The sequence below is a fragment of the Myxocyprinus asiaticus genome, chromosome 11 (assembly GCF_019703515.2).
Source record: "Myxocyprinus asiaticus isolate MX2 ecotype Aquarium Trade chromosome 11, UBuf_Myxa_2, whole genome shotgun sequence".
Classification (NCBI taxonomy): domain Eukaryota; kingdom Metazoa; phylum Chordata; class Actinopteri; order Cypriniformes; family Catostomidae; genus Myxocyprinus; species Myxocyprinus asiaticus.
The window spans coordinates 14,898,335-14,913,389 of NC_059354.1; the positions used below are offsets into that span (position 1 = coordinate 14,898,335).

General features: G+C 36.3%; 1 protein-coding gene across 1 annotated transcript in view; it reads right to left on the reverse strand.

Moving 5' to 3' along the window:
• LOC127448595 (cholecystokinin receptor) overlaps positions 1–13,778 on the reverse strand; it is a 37,786-nt gene extending 24,008 nt beyond the window's left edge. Inside the window, exon 1 of the mRNA XM_051711260.1 lies at positions 13,458–13,778. Within this exon, the coding sequence (XP_051567220.1) occupies positions 13,458–13,605 (148 nt within the window). The 5' untranslated portion in view covers positions 13,606–13,778. The remainder of the gene's footprint in view (positions 1–13,457) is intronic.
• Between the last annotated feature and the right edge of the window lie 1,277 nt (positions 13,779–15,055).

The following is a 15,055-nucleotide window of genomic DNA, read 5'->3' on the forward strand; positions in this document are numbered from 1 at the left end:
TCTTTTCATTTAGTCTTTTCTATGACACTGGTTGTAACGAGTGGGGAAAAAAAGTTTTTAGGGAATTAATATGAAATACTGTACATATAAAGTTTAAAAGAGGCATTTAACTGCTCAGTTTATGTCAGATCATTGAATATTTTTGGATTACTGAAATTCTTTAAAATGCCTTAGCCAGTGAAACTGCTTCAAGCTCATATTATGTTCCACACACCCTCCCATTATTACTTTTTTGGGTCTATTTTCTACACCGTCAGAAATGTGTTGATGTGGTCAATTTAATATATATTGTAAATTACAGATGATGGGCATAAAACTCAGAGTTTTGGAGTTCTCATCCTGAGATTTGAAATAAAATATACAAAGACTTGAGCTTTGCCTCTATTGTGTTTCTAGGCTCATTTGACACAATCACATGCATTTTTTATTTTACGTTAAAAAACAGTTGATTTTCAATGTGTTTCAGCTTCTGTACCTCCATTAGTAACAGTTTGAGTAATTATGAGTTCTAGACAGTAATCTCTTGATTCAAGATTCCTTGACTATGGTCTGTAATCAGAAGGGCTCATGAGCAAAAAACATTTTATTTGAGTATGTCAATTATTCCTTCCCCCATCAAAATTTGGAGGGCATCTAGAGTGGTTCATAGCATGTGGTTACTTCCGGATTAAATTTTACAGCTTCAAAAAGTTTGGGAATATACTGTGTAGGGCTTTACTGGTTGTTTAGATCAGTGTTACTATCAGAAATAATTAATAATTATTTCTTTAGTTAACAATTAATATTTAAATTAATTAATTGAATCTAACTCATTAAAACCTCATATGGGGCTCCAGTAAATGTAGTGTGCTATGTTTAGAAGTGGGTTTGGTTATTAGCAATAATTAATAATTATCAAAGATAATTATTAATTATTAAAATCAATAGAACATTGATGAGAATCAATGTTAGCTTTTTTAATCATTTAAATCAACAATTATCAAAGATAATACCAATCATTAACATCTATGATACATTAATTAAAATTAACACTAGCTTATTGATCCTTCAAAATCAACAATCGTCAAAGATAATTATCAATTATCAAAAATCAATAGAATATTAATAAGGATTAACATTGACGGGGCACCACCCTGGAATCAGAGACTAATAACCAGATAGTAAAACAGTCTCAATATTAGATTGTTTTCTTAGGAAAATCGACATCTGAAGAATATCTATTTTCGGGGAAAAAAATGAATGAAGGCTTGAATCCGAGCACTGACATCCCGTCAGCATGACACAGGTGTATGCAAAACAAACCAAAACACTTCTCTTTGTAATATAACAAAGTTTATTTATGCAGTAATATCAATTAATAATTAATACAATGCAGTCAATAAACTTCCGACTTACAACTACAAACTAAACAGTGATATGATTAGATATGGAAACTAAAATAATCCTATAACACATAAGGTGTGTGTGAGTGTGTGTGTGTGTGTGTGTGTGTGTGTGTGTGTGTGTGTGTGTGTGTGTGTGTAAGGAGTGACGCGCACAAAATGGCGGACGTGATACTCGTTGAGAGTATGTCACTCGAGACTTCCAGCCAGGGAATATGGCCGCGAATGTGGGCGGAGAGAAACCAGTCAATGGTAGCTTAGGGACAAAGCTGAGCTTTATCACGAAGCTATCTACTAGGCAAAAATGTGTGCCAGAATGTTTGTGAGGGGTCGCGTGTGTGTGTGTGTGTGTGTGTGTGTTTGTGTGGTTAGTACGAGAGAGAGAGAGAATTAAGTGACGGCCCCAAAGCCGATTTCGCGATCGTGGGAGAGAAAGCAGCTGTTAGTTTATCACTCAGAGACGTGGTGGACAGCTCGTAAACTGTTCCGCGTTCTTTGATTCTTTAATGGATAAACTCAGTTTGCCGGTCTCACCCGCGATGGCGGAAATGCACAACAGTCCGATGTGGTTGGACCACAATATAGCAAATCAAATTCGTTATAATTAATACCCTGAGTATTAATAATGAGCGGACATGGCGGTCCGTAAACTGTACAAGCAATAACCTTGGTACACAAGAATAACACACTATAATATTCTATCTCAGCCCAGACGTAAACCTCTTACTTGAATTGCATGAGGATGCAGAATGTGTGTTCATCCATCCTTTAACTCCGACCCAGTTCCTCGAGGCTCGGTTGATGATGGGAGGCCGTTTCCTCGCTCTGTCGGCGGTCGGTACGGCTGCTGATTCTCGGCGGGCTGGCAGAGAAATCAGTGACATTGACTTGATTGAAGAGGGAAGAGAAATCTTTTCACTTCACTTCTGCAAGCAAACGGATGAAGATGCGGATTGCTCGACGGTCTCCTTCGGATCCGTGAGTGTTCGGCGGAACACAGAGTAATCTCAACTCGTCCAGCAAGATGGAGATTGTATGGCCACAGTTTCAAGTCGGACGTTACTTCCTTGTGCCACGAGGCTGCACCTGAGAGCAGCGATGAGCTGCGTCTACACACGGTGAGCAAATCCCGGAAGCATTTCAGAGGTATTTCTACTCCTGATGATGTCATGGTTGAGGTGCATTCAGTCGTGTGACTCATCCAATAGGAGTTGAGAGTTCGATCCTTTGGTGAGCAAGGCTTCATGGGATTTGTAGTCTGTTTTGGACTCCCCTTGTTTGATTTTGGCGCGATTTTTATCAGTATAATTTATGACTTGGTATGCGGGGGCCTGAGTTAGGTTTTACGACTATGTTAGGCCTGCCTTTGTCTTCTATCTGAATACATGAGGCCCAACAACTGTATGGTGATAAGAAGTGTCTTCACATTGAGGCAGTGGCTCAGCTACATTGTGTTATGTTAATATATCTGTCATGTGCTATAAGGTTGCCAAGGTTTAGAACTCATAAATGTCTCTAATGGTCCCCAAAGCAACTTGAAGTTGGTAATAGAAAAAATACAGCAATCATCAAACAATATCCTCAGAACGAAACAGCTCTCTTAAATGAGCTGTGAGTTTGTTTGGATATGACTGATGACAGCTTTTTAAGCTGATCTCTGTGGCCATAAATCACATTTCTATGCAGGGAATCATTCTTCACGACACGGCCCATCACCTAATTTAAGCAATGAGTTAGAAACTTGATTTGTAACTGAAATGCTGATGTGTAATTGGAAAATTATCAGAGTGTTGATTGATTGAGGGAATACTGTGAAATTTAACTGCAGTGACTAATAGGGAAAAATTGCAGGATCATTGCAACCTTTAGACTGAGAATCTAAATCATGCAGGCACATCATAAACGTCCAATGAATTCATTTAACAACATCAATAAGGAGCATTTCATAAAGCTTGGAATATTTTGAGATATAGGTGCACATTTTCACTTTTGCTATATATATATATATATATATATATATATATATATATATATATATATATATATATATATATATATATATATATAGACAGTCAATGCAAAAAAAAATAAAGACATAAAATGTCCCTAAGCCTAACCCTAACTAGGTATGAATTTAGGACGCTTGCAATATTAACTGCAAAATTAAAACTTGTTTTGTGAAATATTAATCAAATTCCTATTTTATGGGAAAAAAAAAAAAAAAATGTTACATTTCCACTCCTTTTAGATCAATACATACCAGTTCATGTTAGGACGAGAGGCAAAATAATTGCAATCAATGCCAAAATAAACAAATGAAAATAAATCAGTGAAATCCTGCTGAGAGCTTACTGAGAAGTACAGAGAAGTAAAGGTGTTATTATATTTTACTGTCTGACATATAAAAGAAAAATCAGAAAACCAATAATGTTAAAATAATTGTTCATTTGGAGAGAGATAAAAATGCTGCTTTAAACCAGATTTAACAACAGATACACACCAAGGTGAGAAAAATATGAAAGCATAGATACTTAATCAAAACGTTCTCTGATACTAGAATTTTGTTTTGGTTAAGATACAATTTGACCAGTGCAATATTCATCACATTCAGATCACACTGTACCTTCAAATAAGAAGGCAACACAGCAACTGAAAAAGAGCTTTACATAATGCAGATCCTGAAAATAATTACCTTTGTAAATTTTAGGTTTAAATATTTCATGTCATATTGCATTTGATGAGAGAACCCAATTAGGTTTATTTCGGATGAAGTGATGAAATTGCAATGTAGCACATACTGTATTTTACCTTTTCATGTATAATGCTTTTCTGGCTAAAAATCTGTTAAGAGCAGAAAACTTAAACCCTAATGCACACTCAGGCTTAAGTTCCACCAGATTCTTAACTGCTGCTCTTTTTAGGCCTGTATGTAGAAGAAAACCCATACAAATTATAACAAATCTTCCTGACAGTACTATTGAGCCTTACTCTTTGGTCCCCATTATCATGCATTGACAGAAAGCCATTTTTGCCTAAGTACATTGTATTCCATCTGCTTTCAACTACTTCCTCTGCAGAGATCAGTCAATGTGTGGCAGCGTGAGCAGAAAGGATTATGGGATGTGAACAGTCATATCCTGTTTGTAGCTTAGTCAGGCTAAAGCAATCAATCAAGGCCACCTTTGAGTACAGCATAGGGTTCAGTCTCTGCTCCATTACTGATTGCCTGTAGCCACTAGTCTTAAAGGATTATATTCACCAAAATGCTGCTGACATCCCCAGAACTTTGATCTATAAGAGATGTGGTCCACATGAGTGGCTCAACTAAAATCGATGTAATCTCTCCGTTCCTCTCTCATTGCTACAAAGAATGCTTCCGTGTTTATCAAATGTTCTCCACATGATACCAGTTTCTGTGGGAAGCACTGGCATCACTATGTGGAAGAAGCGTGAACACAACTGCTTGCTTTGCTTGGATTGCTTTAAATTCTGTCATAGGCATGGGCTTTACAGGCCTTGGGAAATACTTAGAAGTTAGGTGTTAGGTAACTCTGGCACAGTTTGTTGGCTTGGGGGAGGGATTGACTTCATTAAAGGTAAAAACAGATATTTTCAACAGAATGTGTCATCGTTTGCTGTTAAATGGAAACATATGCTTTTAATTTTGAAATCTCTCTTGTTTTGTGCTTATAAATCTCAACAAGCTGTTCAGGGTGAGCTAATTGGTATTTATAGCGTTGTACATAAAGTGTGCATGTTCATGTTTATAAGTTTGGACTGACACTGAGACATCCAATATCAACACATTGAGAGCTATCTAAAACTTTATAAAACTTTTACAAGGGAACCTCTGCAGGTGAGTTCAGTACTTAGACACAATCCCCAGGATTCTCATTTATCAGGAAATGATGAAGAAATATTTTTAAATTACAAATTTATGAATATAGTCTACTGATGCAGCCTTTATGAAATATAATGGCCAGATAAAAAGCGCATTAAAATACCACAATATTCACGATATTGCTTAATTTGATATCATCAACAAAATCAATGCGATTATATCGTGAATATTCAATATATTGGCCAGCCCTGAATAGAACCACACTTAACGTACGAATGCTAATGAGATCAAGACAAGTTAAAAAGTCAGTGCTTATTCAGAGCCCTCCTTTTCCCAAATTTGCTGGCATGGGTGGTGCTAGGGCTGGACTTCATGGGCTTAAGCCACTAATGTTTTATGTAAAACCGCAAATGTTTTTATCACTTTGTAGGGATGTCTGAATTACCAGTGCTTCGGTCTCTAGTTGATCCTAAAACATTAGATTTTTTAATATTTAAACAATGTATTCTAATATTAAGTAATATAAACAAATGAATGATACTTAACTGTCTTTCTACAATATCAGTAACAACAAATACAATCTTGTTGTCAGCTGCTTTCCAGCTCTCATGTATGTGTGCACATGCAAAAAAATTATTGCAACACATATGCGATTGCGGCTGTGTGTGATTATGAAAGGTCAACATTCCTGTCTTGGTAAGATATTGGAAACTATGATTAGTTAGTCAATCCAGATGCAGTAAGTACCAAATATTAAGACATTCTACCCTAAAAAACAAAGAGTAACGTATACACATGTAATTGAGGAATTTGCAAACTTTAAGTCAGCCACCAGGACATTTACATTCTTTTGCGAAACCCTTTTATTTAGACACTGTGCAATAAACCTGGCAAACTTTGGCAAATCTATAAAAAAAAAGTGCCTATATTAGCATATTTACAGCCTGCTATCTTCTATAAGGTAACTTAAAGCATCTGCGTCGACCTACGGAAAGCCAAAAGGGACAAATATATTATTTAAAAATATTATAAAGTACGTAGTGTTAAAATCACACAATTTCTGATCTTTAGTGGGACCTTTTGGTTTTAGTTTCAGTAATAGTTATAGGTAACATTTAAACCTTTATTGAAAAGTGTATTATATTCCAAAATTTCATCAAATATGTATCCACAGAAGTCTGGGCTAAGCCCCGAATATCTACTGACCCTAGAGCTGCCGCTGATTGCCGGTACAACTATGGAAATTGGCACTTAGTTGTCAAGCTAGCTTAGACCAACCATCCACAAGGACCAAACAGACAGGCTGAGGCAAATTAGAAACAAAGATTTGAAATGAGAAGTGCACACTGGTGAAAACAAAAACGATTCAGTTGGGGGGAGTGTTAAAGATTTAGGGAGAAAGAGACAATAAATTTTATTAAAGAGAACAAAACACTTGTTCCTCCTCCTTCTCTTGTCAATTGAAATGTTATATATCGAATCCAATTACTCTTTACTCTGTGCTGTTCTCCCAATGGATGAATGTCACTCTCTACATATTTCACCATGCAATCTTGGCATCTGTGACAGCTGTTTGTTTTAGGATGATACCTCTACACGTCCTTATTCACACATACCTGTACTGTCAACATTCACAAGTCGTGTTGTAATTCAAAACGTCATAACCAAGACACCTTGCGATGTAAACTGACAATAACTCAGCTGCACATCAGGGAATGAATTAAAAATGTGATTGTAGGTTATTGATTATCTCTTTAATAATCCATTCTCATATGTACCATGTTGGTCATGTTGGATCTCTCATGGGTGTGCACACAGTGATGTCTACCATGCAAAACGTTATCCAAAAAGTGCTCTTAGATATACAGATCGTTAAATCTGATGGATTTTGTTTAAATCTGAACTGAACATTTGTTCCAAGATGGGATAAACTATGGTTCGTGTCATTAAATGCCTTGGATCTGTGTCCTGTAAACAAAACATAGCTTGGATTTCTCATTATCCTTAGTTCATTTCCATTTTAACACATTGCCTTCAGAACCACACATGCAGCTACTGTTTCAGCTGTTGAATGTCCCTTTTTCAAAATGCAGCCATTTACTATTTCATCAATGCCTTTGGCCTCATTATCAATTCATGAGATTAAAAATACAGTTCTTAATGACTCATATTCAAACCAAAGAAGGAATGCATGAATAAATTATAATCAAGAGAAATCAAGATATCATGAAAGTTAGTTGCTTGGATCATGCATCTGAGACCACATTTTAGCTCATAAATATGTTTTATTTGTGCACAGTAAATTGTGTTTCCCCACAGATATATGCACAGATATATATTTTCCACACTCTGAATCATTGTTAAAACTGTGAGTTAGGATTAGCAGCAGCACTATCAACGAAGTGAGGAATTCTGAGATGGATGTATGTCTAATCATGGATTTTGGAAGAAAATTTGCCTTTCAAAGTAAGCCGGAGTTTAACAATCCTTTCAGGTTGCAATCAATATTCAACATGCAGAGAAGTAATCCATGCTGTTTCTTGAAAGCATTTCGTAATTGGTGTCCATAGACTGGGCAAATGCTTGTGCTTGTGATTGAGATAATGAACTGTGCGCTAATTAAAATCAGCAGGACAAAGCATTTGACAAACAAGCATTTGCCAGTTGCTTGTTTTCTGTTAGCCATGTATTTTGGTGAATGTTGCAGAGATCCACTTAAGGCTATTTGTATTTAATGAATAATGTAGTGGAGGGTTCTGGAAAGTTTTAACTAGATTAGTGGGTGCAGAGTGAACTGCAGGCATTAAGAGTGCATGCAGTTACTAGCTACAATAAACAACACAGGATGACAATAATACAGTCTGAGAATTCTTTAATATGGATGAGAGAAATTTTCAGTAATACAGTCTGAGAATGCTTTAATATGGATAAAGGAAATTTTCAGAAAAAAATCAAGTTATTGTGGTCGCTAAGGGGCTGTTGATGCAGGATGTGTTTTTGCATTCAAAAACAGCTAGAATGAGCACACTGGAATGATACAGAATGCAGAGGTCTGAAGCTGAACTTCTTTTAAGTTGACACACATTCTTAAAACACAGAGCTCATGGTGTGAGATGCTAAAAAAACAGCAAGCCTTGCCACAATGGTCAAAAATGTCAGTTTACCGCATGTTTATAGACTAACAATTATAAAATAGCACAGATGGACACAAGTTCACGTCCTGTGTGAATGGCACTAACTCAGCACATGGATATGGATGGATGCTGTTCTCTCATACTACTATAATATTCTTACTAGTGCCGTTGATTTAAAGTGTTAATTTAGTGTGATTAATCATATAAAAACTAACGCATTCAAAAAAATTATGCAATTAATCATGCCCCATGATGTGTACGTAAATTCCATAATAAAAGTGTCTATTTTCCTACCAAAGGAGCAATTCAAGCTTGAGGTACATCTGTTTTTACGAACCACGTTAATAAGTGTCAGCACACCTCAACAAACCTCACAAGCAGCACAGCCAAAGAATAAGACCCTCTCACTGAGGAAGCAAAACAGAAAAGAACCATCACCATTTCGTTGGAACAGGGCTAAAGATGGACGAAGCACAACAGAAATACAGGAATCTTGAGATGTGATTTTCAAAGTTTTCCCTACTTTTAACTGAACACAGCATCCTAAAAATGCACCGTTTATCACGCTGAATACCAGTGAGACGCTCCAAATGCGTCTGTCTGAGGCACACACATGTACATTGCCGACACAATTAAAAATAGCACAGATGGAACGCAAGAACGCATCTTGTGAGAACTGGACACAATGACGAACTCAATGCAAAATAGATTGCTGTCAACTGTAGGCGTGTTCAATTATATGAGAATAAAACCAGCAATATACTGAGTTCTTAAGCCACTGTTTGTATAGTCTACTCAACGCTTTATTAATCTGCCACAATAATGCAATTTATTTCAAATAGAATTTCACTCCGTATTATATATTTATTAAAGGCTCTGCATATTATTTTTATTAATATTTGAATTATTATGCAATTTTTTATTTGGATTATCTTTATTTGGGGACCTTTCTCAGCAAATAATGATGTAAGTGATTAATTGTGATTAATTCAATTAATTAATCGTCATGTCATGTAATTAATTTGATTATTTTATTTCTTTCGATTGACAGCCCTAATTCTTACTATTCCTGCAGTATATTGTCTGGATAGATATTGTATATTGTATGGACAGTTTGCAAATATATATTTATATATACTGTATACACACATACATATACATACATACATATATACACACATACATATACATGCATATAGTTTGTATATAAGTAAATGCAATCGACTTGTGTGATGAATGAAACAAAAGTAATTACAACTACATTGTTTGTGTGTTTGTTTTGTTTTTTACTCTTTTGATTCATTATTTAATCGGACTGCAAAAGTCAGTTTTATTAATTTAATTTAATTTAATTTTTCATTTATTTTATTACTTTTTTTAAACAGTTTTGTATCCAATAAAAAGCTGTGTCCTTAGAGCAATTAACGGACACAGCTAGTTCCAGCAAATTGGTGGTTTTTAGAGACCTCTCAGTTCGCTCCTCTCCCTCTGGATCATTCAAACCCAACCGTAACTACAGTATGTTGCATAAATAAGCGTAAACTGTTGTATCGAGCTGTATTTATGAGCAAAATGCAACAAAGATCAACAGACTTCACCCCCACATTATGACATCAGCCGCAATTAGACTACAATGAGTCAGGGAGCTTTGCAGGTGTTGGTAACCATAAAAGTGTCAGAAGATGAGATTGCATCTGTGAGTATAGAGCAGAAGTAGGTGTCTGTAAGAGAAAGCTGTGTGTGTGGATAAAAAGTAGACGAGCCCACACGTTTAAAATTCAACAGTCTCAGGTGTAGTTTGTATCCATGGCAACTACTGATGAAGCGCACAATGAATTACACTGCACTGCCAAAGTATGAAGACACCTTTCTAATAAACAGGTTTGGCTAGGCCCCTTAATTACAGTGAAGACCAATCTCAATCCAATGACATACAATGCAATTCAAGGGAATTGTGTTCTTTCAACTTAGTGGCAACAGTCTGGGGAGGGCTCTGTTTTGTTCCAGCATGGCAATACCCCTGGGCACAAATTGAGGTCCATAAAGAAATTATTTTCTGAGTCTTTTGTGGAAGAACCTGACTGGCCTGCACAAAGCCTAGACCTGAAGCCCAATTAACATCTTTGGGATTAATTGGAATGCAGACTGCAAGCCCCCATCAATGCTCAACATCAATGTTCAACAGATCCATATGGGCATGGTGTTTGGTGTCCACATATAATTTTGGCCATAAAGTGTAAATATAAAAATTCAGAAAGCATAGAAATTATTACGAAAAATCATCAGGAACAACAGAAATATTCATTTTTGCTTTTTCAATCAGTTTTACACTAAACCTCACTGAAAGTGACATTGAAGTGAGATTTTTTTTTTTTTACTTTTTCCATGTACAAATGCTCAAAAATCTTAAAAAGGTTAACCATTGCAGGGTGTACATAACATGTTCTGTCATCAGTTATAATAATTGCCATCTAAAATTACTGGGTAGGAAATGTTCTTGCGTTATGTATATTGCATGAAAGCCAAAAGCACAGGTAATGTCATCATTTGGATTCTGATCACTTTCAGCTTTGCTGAAGGTTACCAAACAGCACATTTGCCAATTAAGACCATTATTGTAATAATTCACAGGCACACAATATACTATAATAATAAAATTACAATGTCCTGTCCTTTTGTTTTTGTTTTTTTCTTTTCTCCCCAATTTGGCATGCCCAATTCCCAGTGCGCTCTAGTTCCTCGTGGTGGCATAGTGACTCACCTCAATCCGGGTGGCGGCGGAAGAATCTCAGTTGCCTCCGCGTCTGAGACCATCAATCCTCGCATCTTATCACATGGCTTGTTGAGTACATTACCGCGGAGACCTAGTGCGTGTGGAGGCTCACGCTATTCTCTGTGGCATCCATGCACAACTCACCAAGCCCCCCACTGAGAACAAGAACCACACATTATAGTGACCAAGGGGAGACTCTACCCACCCTAGCAACTGGGCCAATTGGTTGCTTAGGAAGCCTGACTGGAGTCACTCAGCATGCCCTGGATTTGAACTTGCGACTCCAGGTGTGGTAGTCAGTGTCTTTAATTGCTGAGCTACCCAGGCCCCCATGTCCTGTCCTTTTTAAAGTCTTTGTATTATATATGAAGTGTGCAATTTATGTGCCTTTAGCAAACACCAAACGCAAATCATGATTGTTTTAAAACAGGTTTCTCGAACACTCCCCCCGCCATCTGCCATTGGTTGGTGAAACACACAGTCCCACCCCAAACATTGGTTAAGTTAATGTTTCTATGTGGATGCTGAAATAAACAGAGCAATGTTTAGAAAGCACCACAGAGCCACAGTGTTAACACTTTTCTGGGAAAACAACCGATAAATGGCTTACTTATAGCTGTCTCTGCATATTACTGTAAGCTGGGATAGGAGAAAGTATTTAAACCCTAGAACACATATGTAAATTCACCCTTCTGAAATCCATATGTGGGTCAAAAAATACCCAGGTGAAATGTAGTTGCTTAATCTTTATAAAACTACTTATTTTTTCAAGGAATATTAAAGAGGCCCTATTATGCTTTTGGGGATTTTACCTTTCCTTTAGTGTGTAATATAGCTATTTGTGCATGTAAAAATCTGCAAAGTTACAAAGCAGATTATCATTATAGAGTGACACATATGCACAAAACATTTGTGACTGAAGCATCTTCATCATCCCAGAGTTATCATAAATAGGATGTGTGGTTATGAATGTGCACTCCATGCTAAATAGTCAGAATCTGTGGATTTGAAGAGCATTGTCAATGGAGCACTGTATGATGGTGATAATGAAAGACAAGTGTTTGATGATCAGGGTCCATAATCGATGCAAGAACAGAGAGCCCAAAAGGATGCTGATGGAGGAAATGGACGGGAAATATATGTGTGTTGTAGAACATTCTCCGATTAGGCACTTCAGTGGCCATGCTCTAAATTTAGTCTGCGCTCAGAGCTATAATGAACACTTCCACCATGCCACCCAGTGAGACAAACAGAAAGGGAAGAAATCACTTGTTTTCACCTTTAAGGAGCTATTTTTAAAATTACAAATTTGTGTGGTGTAACCCAATAGTCAGGTTCATTCAGTCAAATTAAACAACCTTTTTTCTTGAGTAAAACCAATACATATTTGATGCTGAATTAGCCATCAAAAGTATTTTACAAGTTAACATATGTACTTGTTTTTTTGTTTTGTTTTTTAACATTAGTTTTATCTTTTTTTTTTATTTTTTTTATTTTTTTATTTTTTTTTTATGCTGTGCCATAATGTTTTGTGCAATTTTTTATAAATGGGTTGTAAAAATTAATTGATCTAATTCAATTAGATGGTTATTGCTCGATATGTAGCCTAATGTTGTGCCTAATCTAATAGACAGCCCAATGTACTGGAATGAAATTGTGTTTTGTCTTTAAAACATTTAACACGTGATTGCTCAAAAATAAAGCTAATTGTAGTGCGAACATCGATTTTCCTCGCTTTTACACTTTTGTAGTATGGCGTTCTTTAATATTTTATGTTATGTATTTAAATACTGTTCATGTACAATGTATGTTTTTAAATAAATATGATCGCTACAGAACGTTTGCGCAAGAAGAACAATCTCTGAGCGTCAAAAAAAAAAAAAAAAAAAAAAAAAAAAACACTTTCGACATAATGCCCTGAAGATGCACATCATTTCAACAAATGCATCGAGCTCTCGCGCAGTCTGAATTATTTACGCGCTTTTGACTGTGATTCTAATAGCGGCAAACTCTGTGTTTCCTGGGGAGAAACCTCAGGCTTCATTTAGACCTGTGAAATTAAATTAAAATTAGTTAAATGGCTCGCCTATGTCAGGTTTCCTCGTAAATGCGCTTCGTTTTCTCCTCTTGCTGTCCATCTCGCGCTACAAAATTGTCAAAAACACCAACCTTTCAATTACCGTCCACATGACACATCAACACCTGCGGTGGTAACAGAAGTGAATTTACAGTGGCAACTTGTCCTTTCCCTCACCAACATATTGGTCTAGTGTTTTCACATTCAAACAATGTTTAAGCATCTTGTTTTGTTGTTGCGAGCACCTCACCTTTGGGTCGCAGAGGTTCCGTCTTTGGCAGCAGAATCGCCTCTCCGCAGGTGCCGTTAGGAACCTCCAGACTCCCGTTTGCGGTCACGTTCTGAAGCTGTAGACATGCCCAAATCCCAGCCGTTTCATTAAACGTTTGTAAGTCCATTGCGCATCTAGCCACAACAATTTTAGATTAGAAGTTACGCGCAAACATAAAAAAGCAATTAACGCATAGTGCTTTAGGGATTATAAAATAAAGATGAAACAAAATGCCAATACAAAATAATGATAAACAGGGAGAAAGTCGATCCGCTTAGCTCATATAGAAATACATTTCAGTCGTAGTTCAGTGCTCAGTCGCAGTGAGCTGAAGGCACGGTTGCTCTGTGAGAGAATGTGATGAAGCGCACACTGCTTGCGTGCGTCTTCACGCGTGGGCTGAAGGTTTATTGATGAGGTTTTAAACAACAGGGCTGGGAATCTGGGGGTGAGTCGGTGGGTTTCAAGGATCTGAGCATCGTGCAGAGGAGGCACTGAAGGGAATGAGAGGAAGATACTGTACATAGGGAGAGTGAAAAGTCATGAATGACGAGGCAGTTGGAGTGAAGCAGCAGTGCCATCTTGTGGAAAGCAGGCTGCGTCTCGTTTGGAAGAATGCGTCCTCCGGAGGTCGCATTTGTCGGCCGCATACGTCATCGAGGCTGTCTTGTTTCGTTTTTTTATTTTTTTATTTTTTTATTTTTTTTTTTATTGGGAATGCAAAAAAGGTTAACAATTGTATAAAAGTAAGTGCATATACATAAAAGGCATTGACAATAGATAAAAAAATAAAATAATAAAAAGAGAATGAGAGACAGCCTCGATGACGTATGCGGCCGACAAATGCGATCTCCGGAGGACGCATTCTTCCAAACGAGACGCAGTTGTATGTACTCCTTTCTTCTTCTTCTTCTTCTTCTTCTTCTTCTTCTTCTTCTTCTTCTTATTTTTATTATTATTATTATTATTATTATTAATTTATTTACATTTCTGTAAAATTTTTAATATTATATCACATGAAATAGCTTTTAGTGTTAATAAATTGCATTTTGCCATCTAAACCTAAATCAATAAATATTCCAGTATAGAGGAGATCAGGGCTAGTTTTACTTTGAACTCCAGTGAGTAATTTCTCAGGTTAGGTTTATTTTTTAAAGTCAGTTTCTATATAGTAAAAAATGTAACTCAATCTTAGTCCTCCACAAAAAAAAAAAGCGATTGTAGGCCGAGATGTCCAACATAATCTTTTTTTATTTATTATTTTTTTTTTACTTTTACTAACTTTCACTTTATCTTTTTACTTGCACATATCTGCATTTATGGAAAAATAACAGAAGATAATGTTGGACATCTCGACCTACAATACCTTTTTTTGTGGAGGACTAAGATTGAGTTACATTTTTTAAGAGTGTGATGCATTTTATTTTTTTTATTTTTTTTATTTTTTTTTTTTTTTGGACTATATCAAGATTTAAGCATTTGCAACCACATCATATGGTTTTGACTAAGGTGCAAGATCTTTTGAATTTATATTATAGTTTCTGTATCAGGACATATCTGGAAGTGTACACTACAAA